Here is a 24029-nt window from a genome sequence, read left to right as displayed (position 1 = left end):
AGTAGTAGTAGTAGTAGTAGTAGTAGTAGTAGTAGTAGTAGTAGTAGTAGTAGTAGTAGTAGTAGTAGTAGTAGTAGTAGTAGTAGTAGTAGTAGTAGTAGTAGTAGTAGTAGTAGTAGTAGTAGTAGTAGTAGTAGTAGTAGTAGTAGTAGTAGTAGTAGTAGTAGTAGTAGTAGTAGTAGTAGTAGTAGTAGTAGTAGTAGTAGTAGTAGTAGTAGTAGTAGTAGTAGTAGTAGTAGTAGTAGTAGTAGTAGTAGTAGTAGTAGTAGTAGTAGTAGTAGTAGTAGTAGTAGTAGTAGTAGTAGTAGTAGTAGTAGTAGTAGTAGTAGTAGTAGTAGTAGTAGTAGTAGTAGTAGTAGTAGTAGTAGTAGTAGTAGTAGTAGTAGTAGTAGTAGTAGTAGTAGTAGTAGTAGTAGTAGTAGTAGTAGTAGTAGTAGTAGTAGTAGTAGTAGTAGTAGTAGTAGTAGTAGTAGTAGTGGTAGTGGTAGTGGTAGTGGTAGTGGTAGTGGTAGTAGTAGTAGTAGTAGTAGTAGTAGTAGTAGTAGTAGTAGTAGTGGTAGTAGTAGTAATAATAATATTATTGTTATTAATAATAATAATAATATTGATATTATTATTAATAACACGTTAACAGTCATAAAATAATTTTAGTGGTGTGGTAGAGCAGACACAATAATAAGTGAAACAATTATTATTACTTAATAATATAAAGGAAATTAAAATATTCAACAGATTTTTATTATAAGTCTTAAGCGCTATCATATTGATAATATGAATTTGGAAGAATTTTTTCAAAGAATGTTCAGTGCGATGTTATGCGGCAAAAATAGACATATTTTCATAAAACTCAATTAAATAATTATTTTTTTGGTTTAAGTATAATAATAACTAAACCAATATCGAACAATGATCGAGTTTAAAATTGGTTTATGGTAAAAAAAACTTCAATTTTTTTTTACGATTAGTATCATAGAAAATGAAACGGAAATTTTATTTCTAACAATGAATTTGCTATACTTTTCCGAATTACATTTACTATAACAGGTCCACTGATTCAAAATATTTATGTATAACGAATCTTTCACATGTCAACAACACTACGATGTAAATTACATTAGATGAATAATTAATTAAATGTATAGGTAATATAATACAAATATTTAAGAAGAGTTTGATAATAAGAATAATTGAAGTCACCATTTTGTCATTGTTTTACACGTAAGTATAATATACTTATTTAACAGCATTCTACAAGTTTTCAAACTTTACGTTCTATTTATGAGTTTCAATATCGTGATTTAATTTAACTTATTAGAAACTTCTTTTAGAGGAAGAATCGTAAGTACGGTTGTAAACCTCGTTTGAATTTTCTTTTCTTATGTCTCTTTCTTTCTGTATGATTTAATATTCGACAAAGATTGGTCTTGTTCCTTAGCAGGTATATTTGATGGAATGTTTTTATCCCCATAGTTTAAAATTAGGAATATAATAGCAATATGAAAATGATATATCTATATGCAGATAATCCACAGAAATTTGTAGATGTGAGTTACAAACAACACTAACAACTGCCTTCTAAGACAAATAGGTTATTAGACAGACATATTCCGTTATTTCTAGTTCATCATTTAATATTTATTTTCGATTTATTCATGATCCATATAGAATCGTAGTATTGATTTAATTTTGCTGGCTTAATCTTGAGCTATATATTTTGTGCGACAAATGAGACTCTGTTCGGTGAACAGTATTGTTAATACATTCAAATAAGATATAAAAGTGTGAAACAATATTATGTATATAAAATTTAACTTTCCATAAAGCTGATGCAAAAAGCTTAAAATGTTCATTTAAATTTTGATTATAACAATGATCTTGTTCATATTATTGTTTTTATGTGAACCGATATTTTAATTAAATTATTTGTACAAAGTCAATACATAGTCAATACTATTGTAAGATAACAATAAAAATTGTTTTATATAGTTTTCATTGAAATAAGACGTTAGAATATAACAATAATAATAAATTTGTTTTATGAAATTATTACACTATATTAAATTATTATGCGAAATTTCGTAAATTCCATATAGCAAAATAAACGCAAACAATTCATTTAGCTATTGGTTCTATAAATTCTATTATATCCTTATAAAATAATATTATTCTTTTTAATTAATCGTGAACTCTCTAATTAATCACACCTTTGAACGGCGGCTTACAAACAATATAATGTTTCTCAGTTAGTTAAATTATTACAGCATCGTTTTGAAAGAATTACTGCATAAAACAAGAAATCAGAGATATTCACGGGATAGAATGCGAAAAGAATGCGATTGCGATTACAGTTAACACGTTGAATACAGCACGATTTCATACAGCAAAATACATAAAATGGAAAAAATATAGAAATGTTTACAAATAATCATCGTTTAATTGAGTGAACTACAGTAATTTGATTCGATCGGGAATTATCGGTGACTCCCATGGCATTCAACGTGTTAATATCGAGTTCTTAAAAGTTTTGTTGTGCAGGATGATTGTATATAAAATGTCACGATCACAACGTGATTCTACACTTTCGGTTTAATGGTAAAAGATTTAAGGAAGTAACCGCAAAATTCATTTTGACCTTAAAAAGAAGGGTTAAAATTTTGTATTGTTGTATAGTGTTCCACTCATTACGTAGGTATATATTCTGAAAATAATCATGGGACAGAAGTTATTCTTATGCTTGCAAATTGCCATTGCAAATTGCTCCCATGAGAAAGTAAAGAATCGCGACATCCAGTGTCTTTTTCTGTTACACGATGAGTCACCGGACTTGACATCATTGGATTTCATCCTGTGTCAAATCGCGTTATATTTTGTCATTTTGTCAACGCAGTCATTGCATTCGCTGCTCCAACTAATCGATACTCGTGTAACAGAAAAGGACACTGAATATCGTAGTCCTTTACCCTCTCATAGGATCTTTAACAGCAATTTGCAAACAAACGAATAATTTCCGACCCATCATGCTTTCGGACTATTTACCTCCGTGACGAGTAGAGCACGGTGCAGCAATACAAAATTTTAACTACCTTTTTTCAAGTCAGAATGAACTTTATGGTCACTTTTTTACATTCTTTTACATCAAATCGAAGGGTAAAGTTAAGCTAAGGTGGTTGGTCGTGACATATATTTTTGAAACACTGTATATATGAAACATAACGGTCAGGAAGTACATATACATTTTTTGACGTTTCTCTTAAGTAAGAACCATAAAGGACAGATTAAAGGAAATAAATAAATAAATTATCAAATCATAAATAAACATATGTACAATTATTTTTTAATTTTATGGCTTCAAAGATTGCGTTAAATATAACTGTTGTCATTGATTGAGAAATTGAATTCATTAATGAGTAAGTGTTAGCAAACTTTAAAACTATGGTAATGTCCATTGCGGTAAATAATATTATAATAATCGTACTTATAGTCGGAAAAGTAAACAAATGTTCGCCTTTCATTTTGAATTGGAAGCATCATATCGCAACAGGTATAATTCCCAATATGACTATTTTAACCGATTTAATGCATTGATCCAATTATTAATTCTTTTACGATTATTCAAGTTCTGTATTTAATTTTTTTCTTAAAGAAGATAGTATTGATCGTTACTTATACCTTAAAAGATACATGATCTTCATTCAGATTCTAAAAGAAACTGAAATTCAGATTGAAAAGAAGTTCTACATTTTAGTTGACTTTTAAATATACACATTAAAAAAATAACCGAGTTCAAACTGAGTTCGACAAGTGTCATTGCGAATTATACTTCTTTTGTGAAACTCTAAAATTAAATTTATAATTAAAGAACGGAAACTTATGAAAATTGTAAATTCGTTCGATATAGCGAAACATTTTAATTTCAAATTTAATTCAAAAATTAAATTTTTTAAAGTACGTGGTAGATTTCAAATGCGTGGTTCCTAAAATTCTTCGGCGCTACATTGAAATTGAAGAATACTATTGCTATTTATACTTCATTTGCTTAAAAAAAAACCTTCTTCATGTACTTCTGCTAACGTTTATAAAGCTGTAACAGTAATAACATTCTTCGTACGTATAGTTTGATACGTATTTCAACATTTTTGTCGCGTTGTTGTTTTGTTTTTAAGGATATAATTTAGTTTCCCATTAATATGATTGTCGTTTTGCTTGGAATACAAAGTTCATCACGTTTCATTACCTTAAGCTGCTTAGAAAATTAGTGCCTCGATGAACGATTTTTAGATTTCCAATCCATTGAAACAAAAGAACGATTGCTAGGGATAGTCCTTACAGCTTTATGATCGTTATCAAAAGCACATAGTCGTATAGACAAGGAATCTATTTTGTAGAAAGCATATCATAAACAACGATGGTATTATTAATTTTTATATGATAAAGAAATTATGAAAGTTTCTCGGACATGAAGAATTTGCTGTAAGTTTTCCTCCATTAATAGAATGTCATTTTCTTCTAAATCCGTTAACGAGTTTGATTTTCGTCGCTTATACATATTATAATTGTAAGATGGTTCGTAAATTATCGAATGACTGCAAAATAGTGAGAATGTGTCGTGGAAAAGGAATGAAGAAAAGATGATTGTAGCAGAAAAAAATAGATTATTAATACAGTATTATCTAGAATAAGCTGAGAATTTTATGCAGATTCTTATATCCTATTTTTTGTTGCTATACACCGTTATAGTAAACATACCAACATAAACTGCACTCAATATCAATTCTATAAATTAACCCCTTGCCTTATAACAACGCGTCAGACTCGTGGTGAAGAATTTTAACATGGTTTAGTAAATATAAATATTATTCGATTCATTTGAATCGAAAGTAAATATTATTTTTCAACCATTATACTTAAAAGCAAACATAAACAGAATATGCTTACAATCTTTGTCTTTTTTAAATATAATTATTAACGACAAAGTGGTTGTATTGATCAAAGTTAAGAAACAAATCATAGGGCAAGGGATTAACAGTCTGTTTCGAATAGATGCCGCGATAAGTGTACATACACGTGTTATGAAGACCTATGGTAGTATAGTGTGCCCGGGGAGACAACATTACCAGTAATAGAGTCAACAAATGAATCACTTTTGCTAAGTAAAGAAGACTTTTAAGTTTTTAAAGTTTCAACGGTCATCAACATTTCCAGAACCTAGCTTCCAGAAAACAAAAATTCATTAAAGCGTAAAGGTTTCTTTGTAAGTAGTTCGTAAAAACAACATCAAAAAGGGTAAGTTTCCATTGAACTCTGCAAATTAGGAAGTCTGACAAATCGATTTTTTTGTTGACTGCACTATAGGTATTTCATTGGTGACAACACTGTCTTAATAGGCGATAAATATTTGCGATTGAGGAGAGCGGGAGAGGATGATAGAATGAGTGGCGTAGAAAAATATAAAATTGCATAAACTGCAGGAATAGCATAAGTAGTTAAATTTCTCATATGCACTGTAATTATCTTTATCGTTTTTACCTTGTTTCGTTAAATTTTTACTTTGAATTGACTCCACCTTCGCGTGGTACTTGGAACAGATTCTATGACGATCAGTAATGCGTTTACCGTGTAAAATTACATATGAACGATAAGATTTCATTCTTTTGGAATGAGTCGACTTCATACGTTGAAAGTATTTAATGATACATTTACGTGCCACGATGGTTTAGTTGTGGCTATTCAAACTTTTAAAGCAAAATCGACACCGTTCTGCATATTTTTCCAGCACGAATAGTAGATTACATATATTCTAAATCACATGGAACGTAAAATGGAATTATTAGAAATACCATGCATAGATATGAGCATTTCTATTAAAGTAAGAGTAAATATAGCGATTAAAAAAGTTTTGTATCGATTAGCCAAATACGATGAAAGAGTAAAGTTATTTGAACATTGGAATTTAAACAGATTTCATATCATGATAATAGACTATTATTATTCTTTGTCATATAAAAACACATTTCCTAATTGTGTGATAGGTTGTAACTTTTTACCTTATAATTTTCTAAACTGGGTAAAATGAATTTATTATGGCATCATATATTGAAGACAGTTAAAATATTTCGTAATGTAAACAGTATGAAAATTTGATAATTTGGTTGTTGATGCTGGAAAAGTTTGAAAATTATGTTTTACATATATAGCATGATCGTCAAAGACACGTAGCATAGTCACATACTGTTGTATTCGTTCATAATGAAAAATGATCGTTTTTCAAGATCAACGAATCACTTAAAGATTTCTGTGATGTCATCGCTGTTTTTTCGATTCTATGTGCAATAATGCTAACTAAATTGATAAGATGCTTTCGTAAGATATAATGCACTTTAGGTTCCTTTTTAAGCTTTATAAAATTCATCGATTCTTTCAACAAGGAAACTTATTATTTCGATTGTCATTGCTGCACTTTCAATTCGTGATGCTTTGTTGTGTATTCTTCTTCAGTTTATTAAAAATTGTGCAGAAGATTAGAAACTGAGTATTTAATCAATGAATAACGTAAAACACAAAAATTATCTTGATCTTAGGAATACAACTGAAGAACAGCGCCAAGATGTTTGTATTTCTCTGTTCTACCTTCGCGATGTTGTTGCGCGCGGGTTATCATTGGTCTACCAGTGATCCGAGCAAACGAAAAGGAAATAACGTATTCTTCTGGTTTTACTTCCTGCGAAGTTCTTTTGCGGCATAATTCAAAAGGGAAACCAACACCATGACGATGTTTTTAAAACAGCAAACATGATCGATTTACAAAACTGTAGCGAAAAAATATACACGTACGTAGGTCTTGTTTCTCCTATACATTATATCCAATAGTATATATACATTTCTTATTATAATACATTTAAGACATGTGTACCAGCGCGAGAAGAAGCGCGCGCTATGCGAAATATTGTGTGAATCAATAGGATACTTTCTCGTTTAAAATTGACTGAAATAGTGGAAAGTTTGATCGAAGCAAGTAAGAAGTGAAAAAAGGGGAAGTGGAAGTTATTGCTTCGATTTACTTTTCAAGAGGAGGCAATGATATGTATCTAGCCTAATATACAGGATCTACCGAAACATGTGGTCTTAATTTCAGGCATGAATTAAGCACATAGAAAGTGACCCTCGTTTGTTTCCGAGTTACAGACACACTTGTATTTCAGAGATTATTGTAGAAACTGAGCTGGCGTGCTATTTTCGTAAATGTTTGTCTTCAAGATAAACTCGGAATATGACAACGCTTTCTTCTTGAATTTTTCACACGTTACAAATTGTAAGTAGCATTCTGATTGGTCGATCATTACTATAGCTTAGTTGCAACGAAAACAATGAAAATACAAGAATGGTAGTAAAGCGGAAACAAAGTCAAATAGTACACACGTTTATACGAACCTTTCCCGTATTACATCTGAATAATTGACTCCTGAAGTTATGCACACATTTTAATATACCTTTAGAACTACGTGATTAGTGCAATCGTTTTTTCCGAGTACTTCGATTGCACGGCGTGCATATCGGTACGTAAGTAAATAGCCACTTCTTGTTCGACGATCAATATTAGCGCTATAAACCTCTTGAGAATGTCTTAATGAGAGTATATTCTAGAAGAAATTTATAAATTCATAAATTTTAAGTACTTTAACGACACTCTTTGCTTAAGAGAAGAAATTACATTCCTACTATATCGACCTAATAGTAATACACGTTTGGTCGAATATTATTGCTAGTAGATACTGGTCTCTGACTTCCTTTTCGAATGTTCAACAGCATTAAAATCCTCAACGAAAAGGAAAAGGAAAACGATTGATTGATTTATAAAATAAAAACAGCTTAGAAAATATTTAACAATTCGAAGGGAAAAATTCATATTAGAGACCCAACTGAAAGAGGACAACGGAATCAAGTACAAAATAAAGTGACAGAAGAGAAATTCAGAATACTTCTTTTGCTTTCTTTACTACTTAGTCTTAAGAAGAAGCAAATGCATTGTACACTTTCGTGGACAGACACCTTTAAGTCGAGTACTAAACATTTCATTCGGGTTTACGTCCGTCATAAACCAACTACAAATAAGCTACTTATGTTAATAGTAAGGTTATTCCTTTCTACATAACCGAACGAACATGTAGATTAGTCGAACGAGATATTAGATGTAAATAAAACTAGCGACACCTTCCTAAGAATAAGGGAATAGTAAAACTCTGTAGGTGTGCCAGTAAGCTGTAGCGGAAACCGCTATGCGTAGAATTCAATTATTTGACAATCGATTCCAATAAGTCCCTTTATTGTAAACCAATTTATTAGTTGCGAATTATGTAATTTATAGAATGATTTCTTTTGCAAACAGGTCACGTGTTACTGATCACGATCTAACACTAAGCTACGAATTAAGTTACCTTTTAGTTTTCACTCTATCATGTACATGATCACTCTATCCAAATCATATTCGTACTTGTAATACTTTACTGGACTCCTTTTCTTTTGTAATGGACCTGCGCTTGAAATATTGAATCTGATGCACATTGCAAAATGATTTTTTATGACCCTTACGAACATAATGTTACATACACACACATGTATATGTATGTACTTATGCGTGTGCATATGTAACATGATATATATGGTATTCTATAATTCATAACATTTATAATGTAACAGGTCTATATATATATATATATATAAATTGATCGTAGTCAGTATAATGTGGCTTTCTGTGTTATGTAAAAAAGACTCTTGCTTGTGCACGATCGGAAAATCAAACACGCAAGCATAACGGTAACATTTATGGGAACTGTGAACAGTGTTTTCTGTATTTCCAATAAACACGAACCTAAACACCAATGCGTCCGCTTTTAAAATAATCATAAGACAAACGTACGCAACGACGGAAGTTTCTACGATACTGATGAGTCTCCACTTATTGGCATTACCACCTCGCAATTCGTTGTGTTATCATTATCCACAAGACATTCTAGTACTTCGTCGTTGTCGTTCAAGTTCGAAACGAGCGAAAATGCCTTCGTTGTTCGATCTCGAAACATTGAAAAATCCCGTCGAATTACGTCTAGTAATTACGTTTACCATAAACATCAATTTTACGATAGTTGTCATAGCAGCACCGGTTAACGATACCGATGCGATTTCATCGAACTCTTTTATTTGATGCCGATGTGCTAACGTAACTAGTGTAACTAAAGGGTTGATCGTTGATGTTGATTTCCTCGGTGCTCGAAGTGTCCAGGGCACCGTTTCTCGGCTGTGTGTTTTACTTGCATCGGTGTCCCTCGTACAAGCCGTCGACCTACGGTCCTTCGGTTCGCGTGCTACGTCTCCAGAGTGTACATGACTTTTGTACCGCGTCGATGACGGTCGAATCTAAATCCGTAAAATGATTCTCGAACGAATCCTTCGGAAGGTTACGTAATTCGGTGATTCAACTCAAGATCAGCCTTTAATAAGGGAACAAGTTTGGTCGTCACTTTTGTCGACTGTGTCTGGGAATTGTGCGTTCGGACAAATTCTCGTCGAACCACACCGATAACTGCCGTTCCTTCGTAGAACCTCCTACTAAGAGTCATTCGCATTCAAGGTGTAGATGTATTTCAAATTCTTTTCGAGGATGTTGCTCAATTGTTTGGTACTTCATGAATATCTTTGGACGATGGGACATCATGGAAATGACTGGTCCGAAAGTGTTGAAATTAGGGAGCTAGCATCTTGGAAAGTTCCTCGTCCTGGAGGCAACCCTTTAAGAATTCTTCTTGGGTAAGCTGACCGTCATTGTTTTCGTCCATCTGCGCGAAGATAGTTTTAGCCCTATCTTCTGCACTGTCCACTGGCCTGTTACTAGAACATGCTCCAAGCATGTCGTATATTGCCTGGAAACAGAAAATTAAATATGATTATCAGATAGAAGATTAATTCATTGAATTGTAATATAAAGAAGTGTGTTCTTTTCAGCAGATACATTTTCTTGTTTTAAAACTACGAAGAAAGTTATGAAATAAATGATAAATACATATTATAGCGTAGAAAGATCAATTTTTCATTAGAAAATTCTTTCAACAAGACATATTGTTATATTTAAAACATTGAAATACATTGCGACATATCATTTTTCAAACAACCTGCTGTAATACTTTTGTTCGCAGAACGGTAAAAAGAATTGATTTATTGCAAAAATGAAAGTGCACCGTTGTATTTGAATAAAATCATAGAAAAATAGATCTTTGGTGTAATGGAGGAAAAGATAATAATTTGGTCCCTCAGTTTTATTTTTCATTTTAAAAATAGATTCGCAACATAAATTATTTTTATTCGTAATATAAATTGTTGCGTAAAATGTAGATAAACTAATAAGGTTACTTGCGACAAAATGTGAAAGTAAAAGGAACAGATTTAATTGAATGTAAAATGTATTACGAAGATATGTTTTAATGCTACTAAAAGCTAATAAAATTCTTTTAATTTTAAAACGCTACTATATATAAAAATAATACATATATGACCTTTAGTAGCATTTTAAAATTAAAAGTAAACGAATAAAGCATACTTCTTTACGTATACACAAAAATTTTACCATATTTCTTTTTCCCACAACATGCAATCACTATGTGCTCATAATTAGATTAGTACGTATAATGTTGGTTTATTGAATATTGATTGTAACAAAATACACCTCTAGAACGTAACAAAAGCAAAAAATGAAATAATCTTATTATAATAATGGATTTTTCGGAGTTTACGTTACCTTTTATTATGAGGGACCAAAATACCAACATGCGTAACTTGGAAAATTTTAACTTTATACTCAAAAATATCAGTAGCAAAAGAATTTCGTTTACAGATATCGATTTTACAAACCTTCTGTAAAATATATTCCAACACACGATTCTTTAATTCCTAACTTAAAAAAAATGTACCGGCATCGAATAAGAACACCGAATTATCTCAAAAAATATCAGTGATATGAACAAATGTGTGAAACAAAAGTTACAGGCTATGAAATACTACATATCATGACGGAAGGTATTTGACCGTAATGTGACCTTGAAACGTTCTACAAAGGTAACATCACAATTTTTAAATAGAATATTTTTGAAATCCACATTCGTACGCTTCCTAACCATAAAAATTAAATTTTTAGCGTATGTCGTTATCAAGATATCAGCATTCGAAGTTACCGATTCGTCAGTAGTGATGGTACTCAATGGACAGTTTGTCGCGACATTTGTGGGCAGAGGGGCAAGAGGATGATCGGTTGAACAACCGTGACGCCTCGGTTTTGACAGATTCTTCGTATAACTCAGCATTGAAATGCGGTGGAGCGAGTGAAATATCTCTAGCCTTCCATAAGAACGCATGGGAGCGCTAAGGAAAGTAGTGAGTGCGATGACCGTGTTCTCAGCTGTGAATCCACAACTCGATCGATAAACGATGTCATTTATATTTTTAGACCGGAAATCCATCGTGTAACGAATAAGGACCCTGGATATTGCGTTCGTTTATTCTCGCATGACAGTTGCATTGTTCGTTGAGTACAGACAAACCTGCAATTTTGGATGCTGATATCTCGATGACGATTAAAAATCTATTGAGTTTTGGACCTGTGTTCACTGGAGTTTTTTACTCAGTTTAGTGAGTTGTATATACTCTATCACTTATGCGCAATAATTTAGAAACACCATGTATATTGCAAACAGTTAATTATGTATCGGATGGAAAGAAATGATTGTATTCTCTTGTCGTAGCGTGATTCTACACCTTCGGTTTGATGACGATTGAGCGTCGTTGCCCAGCAGAGAACGACCATACCATTCGCCACGGTGACAGCCGATTGATAAACAATATCGATCCCATTTTCCTTAAGGACGGAGTGTATCAGAAAAAGACAATCAATATCGCGTTCCTTCACTCTCTCACGTAAAGTTCAACAGCGATTTGCAAGAAAGCTATTTATTTTTGAGCCATGGTTCCTTTGAGATTATTTGCCTCCGCGATGAGTAGAATACGGTGATTCAATAAAAAATTTAACCCTTTCTTTTACGGTTAAAAATAATTTTGTGGCAGCTTCTTTATCTCAGAGTCCAGTGTTACAATCCTACCCCACTAAACACCCTATGCATTCATAATAACTATTATTATTACTACTATTATTATTGATATCATTGATCATATCCATCATGACATCATACCATGCCTGCGTCACCTGAAAACATGGTCATCATCAGCCCTGTCTAAAAACAATAATTATGCATACCAAAATGCCTCGTTAGCATTATAATTGAGTTAACTTGTAAACCTAACCACTTCGTAAACATTTTGTACATCTGACTAAGTGTAACTATAGCTGGCAGTCCGAGGTCCAGATTTTTAGTCACTCCTACCCCCAACCTGAATCATCAAGGCCCAAATGTTTCCCCCTCTTTACTATCAAATTCTTTCTTTACTACCATGTTACTACCACGTTTTCACAACTTGAACTCTCCATCGTGTAACTCAATAAAACACCAAACCTAAGCAACTGTGGTTTTCCTCTAGATCCGGACAAGATCCCATCCTTTTTTTCGGGAATATTCCTCCTGTGTATTGTGACAACACATCAACCATCAAACTAAAGGTGTAGAAACACGCTACGACAAGGAAGTACAATCATTAGAAAGTCCGCCTCTTATGCTTGCCAAGTTAACCATAGGTTTAAAAATGGAGAGGGGTAAGGGGACTCTTCCACTCACGACGCTCGGACCTCAGCGCGTGTCAATAATGATCATGCGACGAAAGCCGAGCGTTGTGAGTGGAAGAGTCCCCTTGCCCCTCTGCACTTTTAAACCTACGGTTGGCTTGGCTAATATAAGAGACGGGCTGTAGATGTAGCTTGATACAGCATTCTCACCATTGGTACCCGGTCCGATCTGCAGAATTAGTAAATACCACTGCGCATTACTGAGTATTACAGTAATCCACCAGGATCAACTGAGTCATCCCCACTACTGAGAGGTGAGACTCTTCAGCGAGCCATCAAGCTCAACGGCCGAGCAATTGTGATATACGTTATTTAGTGGTGGTAGGTATCGGTGAGACAAATTAGTGCAATGATAAAAAACTCTTTTATAAGGGTTTTTTTGTGAGTGAAACTTTCATTGACGCATTTGTGAGATTTTTCTTATTAAAACAAGATCAAACACGACATACTTTAAATCACAATTTACTGGAAGAAAATAAATTACTGTAATTTATTAAAGAAGTAAATATGTTCCAAAATATAACGCGTTTGGTTTCGTTTTAATAAGAAAAATCTCACGATTCAGTGGATAAAAGTTTTGGTTAATAAAAGTGAAAAATAGAAAATGTTAACATTACATTTATGTTCCCTAATTCATTTGTTTGTTCTGATCGTTCCGAAATTTGGATCTCCTGTTCTTTCATTCGCACCATCCTTTTTGACAAAGGACAAACAGAGGAGCTCAATTTAGATTTTATTCCGACTTGGAATCAATATCACTGCACGATTAGTGCCCAGTTGTAGTATCAATTTTCGGGTACTAATCGTGGGAATGTTGTAGTTCCAACAACGCCGGAATATATTTAAGCAATTCCTTAGATCCCATCGGGATAACTATATCCAAGTGAGAGATGTATGTCACAATAGTAACGTTTTGAGGTAACTCTTTGCGGACGAACTTTTTGAACTTCTTAAAAATCTTTCTATGAAAAACTGAATTTTCGTACCGAAATCTTAAATAGAAAAGAGAGAACTACATATTAATTTCTTATTACTAATCCAATGAATAATCCAATTCATTGGGAGCTTTCGATTTTAAATATGAAAGTTCCAAGTTGTTGTTACAGTCGGATTTGACTGCGATGGGTTAAGGCTGTTACAAGAAATTGTGTTTCGATAGAGATTCCATAATTAAGACTGCTATTTGTTTATTTACGCTTATTAACATTATGACTAAGTATTTGGCAAAAGTTTCTTAAATGTAGAAATTTAAGTTGTGAGTGTTTGAAAGGAAATTTAAAAAGCTACATGGAAACAAATTTTGTAAATTTCATTTTTACATATGTTCTTTTTTGCCATTCCATTTTTGTGGTACATATTTGATTTTTGTAGAAATCACGGTACATAGACGATATGAAAGACAATGAAGTTATATCTTTCAGTTTTGCAGCTAATATCGGACATTAGGCAAAAATAATGTGTGGCATAACTCATTCTTGCACAAAACTTATAAAGTAACTATTAATATACACGAGAAAAGATACAAGCTAAAATTTTGTCATATAATTATAAATCGGGGAAAATAACTCCAAGAGGTATCACAGTAAACAAATATCTCATTTTTTAAGATTTTACGCGATAGTTTCCTTTTGCTCTGGACCCCTCAATATCTTTTAATTTATCAAGATGACTGTAACAAATCCCTAGTGTCCTATAGTGAGAGCTTTAATCAGCTCTTAACTAATCTTGATATCCCTTCGAGACAGTATTAATCACCGCTTTCAAGTACGCCAACTTTAGTTCATCTAAACTATGTATTGTACTCTCAGTATTAATGATTGTACCATGTACGAGCACAGATTATAGTCACGTGAATAATGTAGGTCTATACTGCAAGTCAATATTATTGTATAACCGTTCTAAATAATATATTATTAATTAAATGTTCTGTTTGTTGATTTAAAAACTCAGATGATGTTAAATTCTGTAAAAAAGCAGAGTATATTTTTATTTTCAAGATCAATTTTAAATGAGTTGATAACCTAAACTAACAGAGAGGTAAAGTCTTAATAAACGTATATATTATTGGGACAATTAATGTAGGAGAATTAAAATTTCAAACATATACATAAAACAACTGAAAAAGAAATAATTTAATATATGGAAATTTTATATGTAACAGAGGACACGATAAATACTATATGAAGAATAAATGATCAGTGAATTATTATAATTAAATTTTTGATGTAGCTAACGTTCGTTATAAAATATTTATAAAATAAACATTTCAATATTAAAATTTTAAATTCAATTATAAATACTTTTAACTTATTTTTCACAAAATCAGTAAATATTTGAACAATTTTTTCAATCAACAAAAAAACAACAAAAGGCAATTTTAAACATAAGAAAATGTTTGCACAGATTGGAAACCATAAACATTGTTACTATATGATTATACACGATCTTAGGAATAAGAACGTACTGCAGAAGGTCAAACTCTAATCAGTCGAATGCTGGATCAGATTCAGGACCCTATCATTTATCATTCGCCAGGATCTTTTGGACAGTCTCAGTCACTGTACAAGAACACGTTATAAATTAAAGCTAATTAGTTTTTGGCTGACTACAAGTTACAATAAAAACAAATTCTCAAAAGTTATTTCTTCTCTATTCTTATTGTAAAAACTATATTCTGATGCTGATGTAAATGTGTAAAGCAATGATGCTTGTTTATTTACCTTATTTCAATTGTAATATACCAGCTCTCAATGTCGATTAAACACATTATAGAATTATATTTAAAACATAAGTAAAATCGTGGTGAACTCATAATTAAGCAATACATTCTGCAATGGAATTATTTATACAGTTATTTTTAAATGAATTAAACTACATTAATGCAAGAAGGTTTAGTTTTTCCGGCGAAAAAGTAAAATTTACACAAGATTATAAATAATAATATAAAAATAAAATTTGTCAATTTCGTTACTTTGATATCAACATTCATTGTTAGTTGAATATTTACGATGTTCGGTTTTCAATTTACCACTGTTAATAGCTAAGAAACGAAGCATCAATTTAAAAAAAAGGTAACGAAATTTATAGTTTGTATTTATGTGTGGGATATACATATTTTGAATGGATTTAACTCCTTTTCATTTGAATACAAATTTAAAAACCGTTATCCTTCATTACATAATGATTTATAGAAATTTAGTTTTCAGACACAATTTTGAGAATCAAGTTTTCAACTACAAATACCATTTGTACGTTAATTATAAAACTTATACATGCGTAAATAAAAGGAATGAAAAATATGTATTTTCACACATTATGAATGTTTAAACACTAAAAATAAAAAAAAAATGAAAACAAAAATCTTCAGGATGAATAAAATATGTGTTATACATCAATTTTTGCGGATATTTTACCGTTTATTTTGAAAATAAAAGAATTTGGAAAAAAATTTAAATACCCTATACGACAAAGTAGACTCTGTCCACACAGAGATTATGAATAAAAACTGATAAGATGCTGTTTTCAATCGGGGGAATACAATATTTTCGCTGGCATAAGAAGTGATGTTTGATATTAACGGTCACTGACGACGTAGCCCGTAGCAGTTAATTTTTTTGATTAAAAACAAAATCCATATCACTACTTCCTTTCATAGTACCTATACAAGCAGAATTTCCTTTGTCGTGTAACAAAGTTAAATTTTGTGTCAAATTCTTAGTTTTTAAAATAAACCAAAAGAATCTACGTACTTGCGTTTTCTTTATTTTTGCACCAACTTATCGGACAGCTTTCATAAATATCAATATGAAAAGACCTTTGTCCGCTTTAAAAATGGTTTAAGCATGTTTAAATGTGCATATTGTTAAACAAATATTTATTACTGAATTTGATAGAATTTATAGAATCATTTCCTACAAAAAACAGTTGAATAACTTTTAACGCACGACTAATTTCTTAATTTAAAAATTTAATTTTCTTTTCAAAATTATATTTGCTAAAATATGTACATGTTGAAAAAATGATTTAAATTCAGTTTTAAAACACAAAACAAAAGTTAAAATTTGTTGGACAATACAGTTATGGATAATTGACGTTTTCGTTAAATTATGTGGAGTTTGCTGTATTTTCCATTATATTTTAGTATCTTGAAAATAAATTTTTTTCCAAAAGTTTAACGTTTAACGAATAAAATAACCTTTACTTGAAATTAATTGATCAATTGAAGTTAGTTGTCTACTTATCGCATTCGCAAATTTAAGAAATACTGCTTCGAGAAAATGCATATGATGTTCCAAGCTACTTACACTTTAAATTTGTTGATTTTGCTAGTTAAATTGGTTATAAACTTTTTCAAATTTGTTCTCTCATCTTTCTGAATCAAATACTTATTCGTTTTTCAATATATATACCCAACATATTTACTTTTCTTAATACGTTAAATGCTACATGTGTTCACAGAGCAGAATATACAAAATGAAAAAACATAACATCAAATTATTTAATTGAATTGGTAGTATTGGCTAGCGTAATTTATAATAATGTAAACATAGTAATGTTTTTGAATAATCATCGCTTAATTCAGTGAATTATAATAATTCGATTTGGTTGGGGTCACTATAAACTTTCGGTATGACATTCAACGCGTTAATTTTGACTCTTTTTACTGTACTATTATATAAACTTTTAATTTTTTCATTTTCTTGAATGCAATAAAAAAATTGGAAGATCATGTTTTTATAGAAAGGAAAAAAATCGTTCTTTACAGTTGTTAGATGAAATTCCACCACCCCTTTTTAACAATTTAGAGTGTTTTTAGTTTGCAAAACTTTCGTTTATTATTTGTTTTGGTTCACAAAACTTTCGTTTATTATTTGCTTATATTAAACTCATTTCCAAAGGTAATCAACTTGCAGAAATGTTAGCGTATGAAATTATATATTACTTAAAAAGCAAAGTGTATGTACATGAATACAAAGTTACTATTCTTTATACATATTTTTATTTCTATTAATGCATAACTATAAATTATAATTTAATACCTGCACAATTTTTGTCATTTCTTGTATGTCAATAACACCATTTCCGTCAACATCATACATGCGGAAAGCCCATTTCAGTTTTTCTTCTGGTGTTCCGCTAGACGTTACGTCAATAGCTAGCAGAAATTCCTGAAACAAAAAAATATAATTTCACTTTAGTAGGACAAACAAAGGCAATAGTATTTTTATTTTTGTACAATAAAGGAATTTCTGTTTATTTGTTCCCGGAAAATAAATAATAACTTTATCAAATTTCTCATATCAAATAACGATATAAAGTATGAAAAATAGTTATTTATTTATCAGTGTTATAAAATTATATTTGGTAATCATTTAAAACACTAATTCCTCACCGACTTGGATGACTTGGATGACTTGGATGAAAAATTAGACTCATGTTTAACGAATTGTGTTCAAATTAAAGCCGTTTTTTGGACGTAATGTATACTTCTAATAGTTTCTATTAGTATTTAGACATCGAAGTAAATGGTACAGTGCAGCTCCCACGTCTATAGCGGCAACCGTCGTGCTAAAAGTGCACAGGGGCAAGTGGAGACGTCCATTCGTGGTGCTTGGCCGAGTAGTTATGACGGCTCAATTTCGATACGTCCTTGTTATTGGCCGAGTCGCACAACAAAAAACTCAAATGAAACGAAATACGATGAAGTGAAATGTACAATACAAAAATTCCAACATTAGTGTCCGATTTCGATTCAGCGTGGCGACGGCCTATCATATTGATAGGTTGATCGTCCTGAATCACAGAGACATCGAAACTTGACTACTCTGTTTCTTGGAAGAACCGAGGTAAAACGTGCGGCTGATTCCCCTTGCCCCTATGCCCTTTTAGTTTGTCGGAGCTCAGTCTAGACGTGAGAGCTGCATTGTAGGTTTATATTACATATTTTGTCTTGTTAATTATAAAAAAAGAGTTAAACATTTTTTAAAAAATTCACTATTTAGTGTGATCACAGAAAATGTTGAGAATGCGAAATCGAAAGTTTTAGTTGTTACCTTCTCCACCATTTTGATGGAATATAATTGGCACAATTGAAACTTGTGAGTTTACACGACATCGGCGTACGTTAAATTTCGATATTGAAAACTGACTATTTTCCCTTTGTAAAACTAAAAATGATGCTAACAAGCAGTTAGTGCAATCTATTCCTTTTTTCCATTTTTTCTCGATTTTCTCTTGGAGAAAAGGTGTTACAGAGATTCCCAAAGGTTTAAATAATTAACATCAATAAATAACATAGTTTCCAAATTCTTATACATGGAATACGTTAGTATGTTCTGATCGTTTAATTTGGAATCAATCGTAACTCGAACGATTCCATTTTAATGCAACTGAAAGGAACAAGAGTCTCTTTCCAATGTGCAGATCGGTCAAATGCATGAGATTTAAAAGGGTAATAAGGTCGTGATTGCGGCGACATGGTGATTTTCAGGTACTGGGAATCCTCTTACGTCAGGTACACAGGGGATTTCAAGCATCGCCAGTATAGGTACAATGGAGCACAACTAGGTCGCCTGACGCCTGAGGTAGACAAACGAGGAGGGTCGCATAGACCGGAGTGGAGGGCAAGTCGGCTCTTTGCTCTTCCTGACCTCTCGAGTGTCTCCACTTCTCATATTGACCCTACCAACGGGCTGGCCCTCTGGCCAACTTCTGCCATCAGTTAGCACCACTACTCGCATCACTGCCGTCGCGTCGTTTCGCCTAAAGACTTTTCTAAGATGTAGAATAGACTGTTTTGCGTTACAAATGAAAGTTTGCATCTCTTATTCTCGTCGGTTACGTTACGGTTCGATACTGCACATAGTAATCTGAACGCTCTCTCATTGAGAAAAGTAACGGGTTTTGATGTTCGTAAAATAGTTTTGTTCTTCAACCTCACGAATCAGTTAAATGTAACGGATTCTTACGAAACTAACGTTGCACGTCGATTTGTACTTGTAGCATTAGGACACATTGCTATAGGTCACATTGCTTCCAGGCCTATCCACCACAAACTGAAGGACAATACAGTAATGCTCACTTAAATTTCACAAAATCTGCTCGGCTAAATTCCATTGCATTATCCCTACTATTTCACCACTATTCGCTGTAACGTGATCCCAATAGATAGGGACAGAAAATGAATACAATGAGCAGAACGGGATAGACACAGTCAGTTAAGCATCGTGGGTCGAGGCGCGGGATTTTAAAGCGACATCGCTCGCGTTAAATATAAACGCGCAATAAAGAAAATTTCAATTGCAATAATTTTAACCTTACTTTCTCAGTCGTGGTACCGATGCAATGTCGAGATTCTTCTCATTAAAATAAATCCAAACACGATATAAATCGGTCTAGTTTTATCAATTTGGGGGAAATGAACCTTTAATTTCGTTAATTACATTCAGTCGGCACAACTAGTACGATTTCCATCGTGTTTAGACTCACTTTAATCACGAGAATCTCGGAAATACACTGACACTATGTTTGAGAAGATAAGGAACACGAAGGCTCAGTTATTACGGATTCTAGAAGAACCAAGATGGAGCGTGCGGCTTATTTCTCTTGTCCCCGTGACTATTTAGCTTTAGGATTGGCTCAGAATGTAAGAACTGCGTCTTCTGGAAGACTCTCCGAATTGTCCGACTTGTCATTTGTGGATAGAAAGGCAAGGGGATGCTCGGTTGAGCAATCCTGACGCCTTGGTTTCGACAGATTCTCTGTATAACTGATCGTTGAAATATAGTGGAGCGAATAAAATGCTTACAGACTCCCATAGAAACTCATGGGAGAGTATAAGACGGTAGCGAGCATGCTTAGATGAGTTTTAGCTACTAATCCTTTGTGACACGTAACTCCTAAATAATGAAAATCTCTTTGAAAATGTTTAAAGAAGATGTGAAATATTGTAATAAGATGTAATGAATATGTATCTTTACAGTTTGAATTCATTTTTTGCCTCAAGATAATAACAGGACCTTCCTCGCGTAACTGAAGCATGTTTGCAGATTGAAATCACCTTGCAGATTTGAGAAATAATAGAAAAATTAATTGTTTGCAAGCTCCAAAAACTTCGTCAGAGAGGGTTAATTTGACCGTCTATCTCGCACTGGTCAATTTAGCGTTTCCTCATCTGATTGCGATCACGGAATACTGTACGGCGGACGATTGGGTTAACCGGGTGAGCAAAGGGGAGAAACCTATAATCGTAGCTCTGAATGGAGACAAGCTCCGTCAACTGGTCCGAAGTCGGAGGAAATCTATAGCGTGGTCAAATATGGAGAACTCTGTTCCTTTGGCAGAATGGTCATGAAGATATGAATAAAGCACATTTGAATAGTGAAACAGCTTGCGAGACATAACAGTATCAGTGTCATTGACCACTTGTTAAAGCGAATTGCATTATTTGCAGAAAGTTGAAATCACATGTAAACGGGCATTATTTATAATCGAGAGCCATAACAATGAAAGCTATGCACAAATTTAACGTTTTTTTCAGTTGTGCAATTGGTTTAAACAGTTTAACTCAAACAAATTTCTTTCAGTTGTATTTATAATCGAAATTGAACTGTTTCTAATGATTACGCTGCGCAATACATTTTAGCTGTATTTTACTTCTAATATTTAACAGATTTTTCTTATAAATTTATAAAAAATACATACATATATATAAAAATATACAAATACATATATAAAAATAATGTATTTTTAGAAAATCGATTGAAAGGGAAATGTTAATTTTCAACTTTAAAACCTGTTTTGTACTATAACAGTGACAGTTTTGCATTATTCTACGAATTTGTCCAGACAAGATAGTATTAATTATTATTATACGTTATAATACGTAAACATATTTAAATAATAACTAAGAGTAAAGAAAATTGAAATGCAGTAATTTTAGTTCACATTATTTTTGGTTCGCAACTTTTTTCGTAAGGTTGCTGTACTATGTACCTCAAAACTCATGCAGATCGTTCCGTAAATTCTCTGTGCATGTATGCGGTAGATTTTCAAAATTAATTTTTCTGAAAACTAATTGTCAACTTTGGATGAAAAAATATTAGCGCACATGTTTGCTTATTTTTATGTAACGAACTGTCTTTACCTCACTTATATTTTCAACTGCACTCTGTAAATGATAAATGTTAGTGATATAAATACACTCATGAATCAAACACAATCGTCTGTAATACGGACATGATTTGTGCATCAAATATCAAGATGCATAACTTAAGGTTCACCAATCTTATATTTTTCTTGTTATTATTATTAATGTCCTTGAATTTATAGCTAAAAATACTGCATTAAACAACTTCGTCTTTGTTCACATTTGTTAGACATTACACACACTTTTAATTGTTATATTTTTGTAGGGTTGAAAGCACAGGTATACAGTATTCGCAGCATATAACAATACCCATTCTTTCCTTTCGCACTGATTATTCAAGGTTCATAAACGAATTCTATTTTTATGTAATTCTGGCAATTTCAGTAGAAAGTAGAGAATTATGTTTACGGAAACAAACGAAAAGGGAAGAAAGATACGGCCGCTGCAGGTAAAAACAGCTGTCGTTGAACTACCAGAAGAGGCAGAATTTGTGATTGCATTTCCATTATAATCCACCGCTCATTTGAATACGATGTTTGAAATGAAGGTGGAGTGTGGCAAATAGCGCTTGCGCGAATTGAAACAGTTTTGGCTTCGACGATGACAACTGCCGCAACTGCGACTGATAATGGAAATCCGAATTGGTATTGTGGTATTCATAAGCCGGTCGACAATGTTGTTCTTCCTCGTTGTTTACTCTTGTGCCGCACTAGAATAGGACTTCGTGAAAACAACTGATAGGTATTCGATGATAACGAGATAGCTTTTGTTTCGCTGACAAGAAAGAGTCGCAAACTGTTCGATTCCGATCTGGATGAAGCTTTGTAAATCCGAAGAGCAGCCAAAATAATAGGCGATAACTACGATAACTCAAATGTGAAACGATGAAATTGTTCTTCAAAGCTAGATTCTCTTATTTATAAATAGTTAGAATCTCGATAAAAATCGGATAGTTTTTAACATGATAGAAGATAATTGTATTTATTGAAAACTATATTAAAAAAAGTTAAAGCAAATTGTTCTTATAAAAATAAAGATTTTTCATTTTTAAATACATTATACTAATACATACTACGGTATATACTCACGGAAGTCTTTGAACTATTGCATTTATAATTTTCAAAAAAATAAAATTCACATAACGGAATTGCAATTGTAAAAAAATATTGTAACAAATGACTATTAGAACAAGAAATACAAACGTACGGTTTATAGGAGCGACAATATTTTTCGAACTCGTGCATTATTTTGGTGTTGATTAATGTTAATATTCTATGTTCCATGCTATGTACGTGCAAATATTTTTAATGGTTTTTATTTTACAGTATTCCATATTTTCAGTATATTAGTTTTTAATACTTCTTTTGACGATATTTCACACTTTTTAAGTCTCCTCACCAATTCAACCAACATATGCTCGATAGGGTTCAAGTGTAGGCTTTACGGAGGTGTCTCAATGCATGAAGCACATTGTACGATAACCATTTCTCAACGTTCCCAGCGTAAGGTTAATGAGCTACTCTTAAGAACTTCATTTATTCTTTTTACAGATTTCCTATAGAAAATGTGATTTTAAATAACTGAATTATTTTTTGATAATTTTAGAGACAGTCGTTCTTTTAATTCCATATTTATTTTCAGAGCTGGTTTCAGCTTTGAAATATTTGATACTCGACTAACCTAAATTTTAGTACGTATTCGGTTTCGCAGTTTTTATAAATAAGCAAATTCTAAGTGTACTTTTCTTCAAATCTACCAATGATTATTACATTCAACTGTCTATTCTTGAATACAGTTTTTATAATGACGTATAATAATGGTTTACGTAGAATTACGATGCATTAAACACATCGTATTAATGTACACATAAGTATTAATATACATTAAATTATTTTAGGACATAAACAGTAGAATAGGACCATCGATGTTCAGAAACATTAATGAAGGCAGAAATATGAATAAATACATGTGTCAAGCTTTTAAAACATATAAAAACTAAAAAATGTTATAGCTTTTTTCTCGTAAAATTAGGAGTTATTTTATAATAATATTTTATAATGACATATATACTAGTGTACAAAACGTTTTAGACGTGAGTGGAAT

General features: G+C 32.1%; 2 protein-coding genes across 8 annotated transcripts in view; both read right to left on the bottom strand.

The window, feature by feature from the left end:
* Positions 1-24029, bottom strand: part of Nca (neurocalcin homolog) — a 484597-nt gene that overhangs the window by 27540 nt on the left and 433028 nt on the right. The gene's annotated exons all lie outside the window — the stretch shown is intronic.
* Positions 333-24029, bottom strand: part of LOC116435237 (neuronal calcium sensor 2) — a 158400-nt gene continuing 134703 nt past the window's right edge. For all 6 annotated transcript variants that reach the window (XM_076372098.1, XM_031994626.2, XM_076372097.1 and 3 more), the window contains 2 exons: positions 17818-17946; positions 333-9914 (listed from right to left, as the gene is read on the bottom strand). In XM_076372098.1, the coding sequence (XP_076228213.1) occupies positions 9738-9914; positions 17818-17946 (306 nt within the window). In that variant the 3' untranslated portion in view covers positions 333-9737. The remainder of the gene's footprint in view (positions 9915-17817; positions 17947-24029) is intronic.

Source organism: Nomia melanderi, chromosome 11, assembly GCF_051020985.1.
Source record: "Nomia melanderi isolate GNS246 chromosome 11, iyNomMela1, whole genome shotgun sequence".
NCBI lineage: Eukaryota > Metazoa > Arthropoda > Insecta > Hymenoptera > Halictidae > Nomia > Nomia melanderi.
This window is presented reverse-complemented; position numbering and strand designations above follow the sequence as displayed.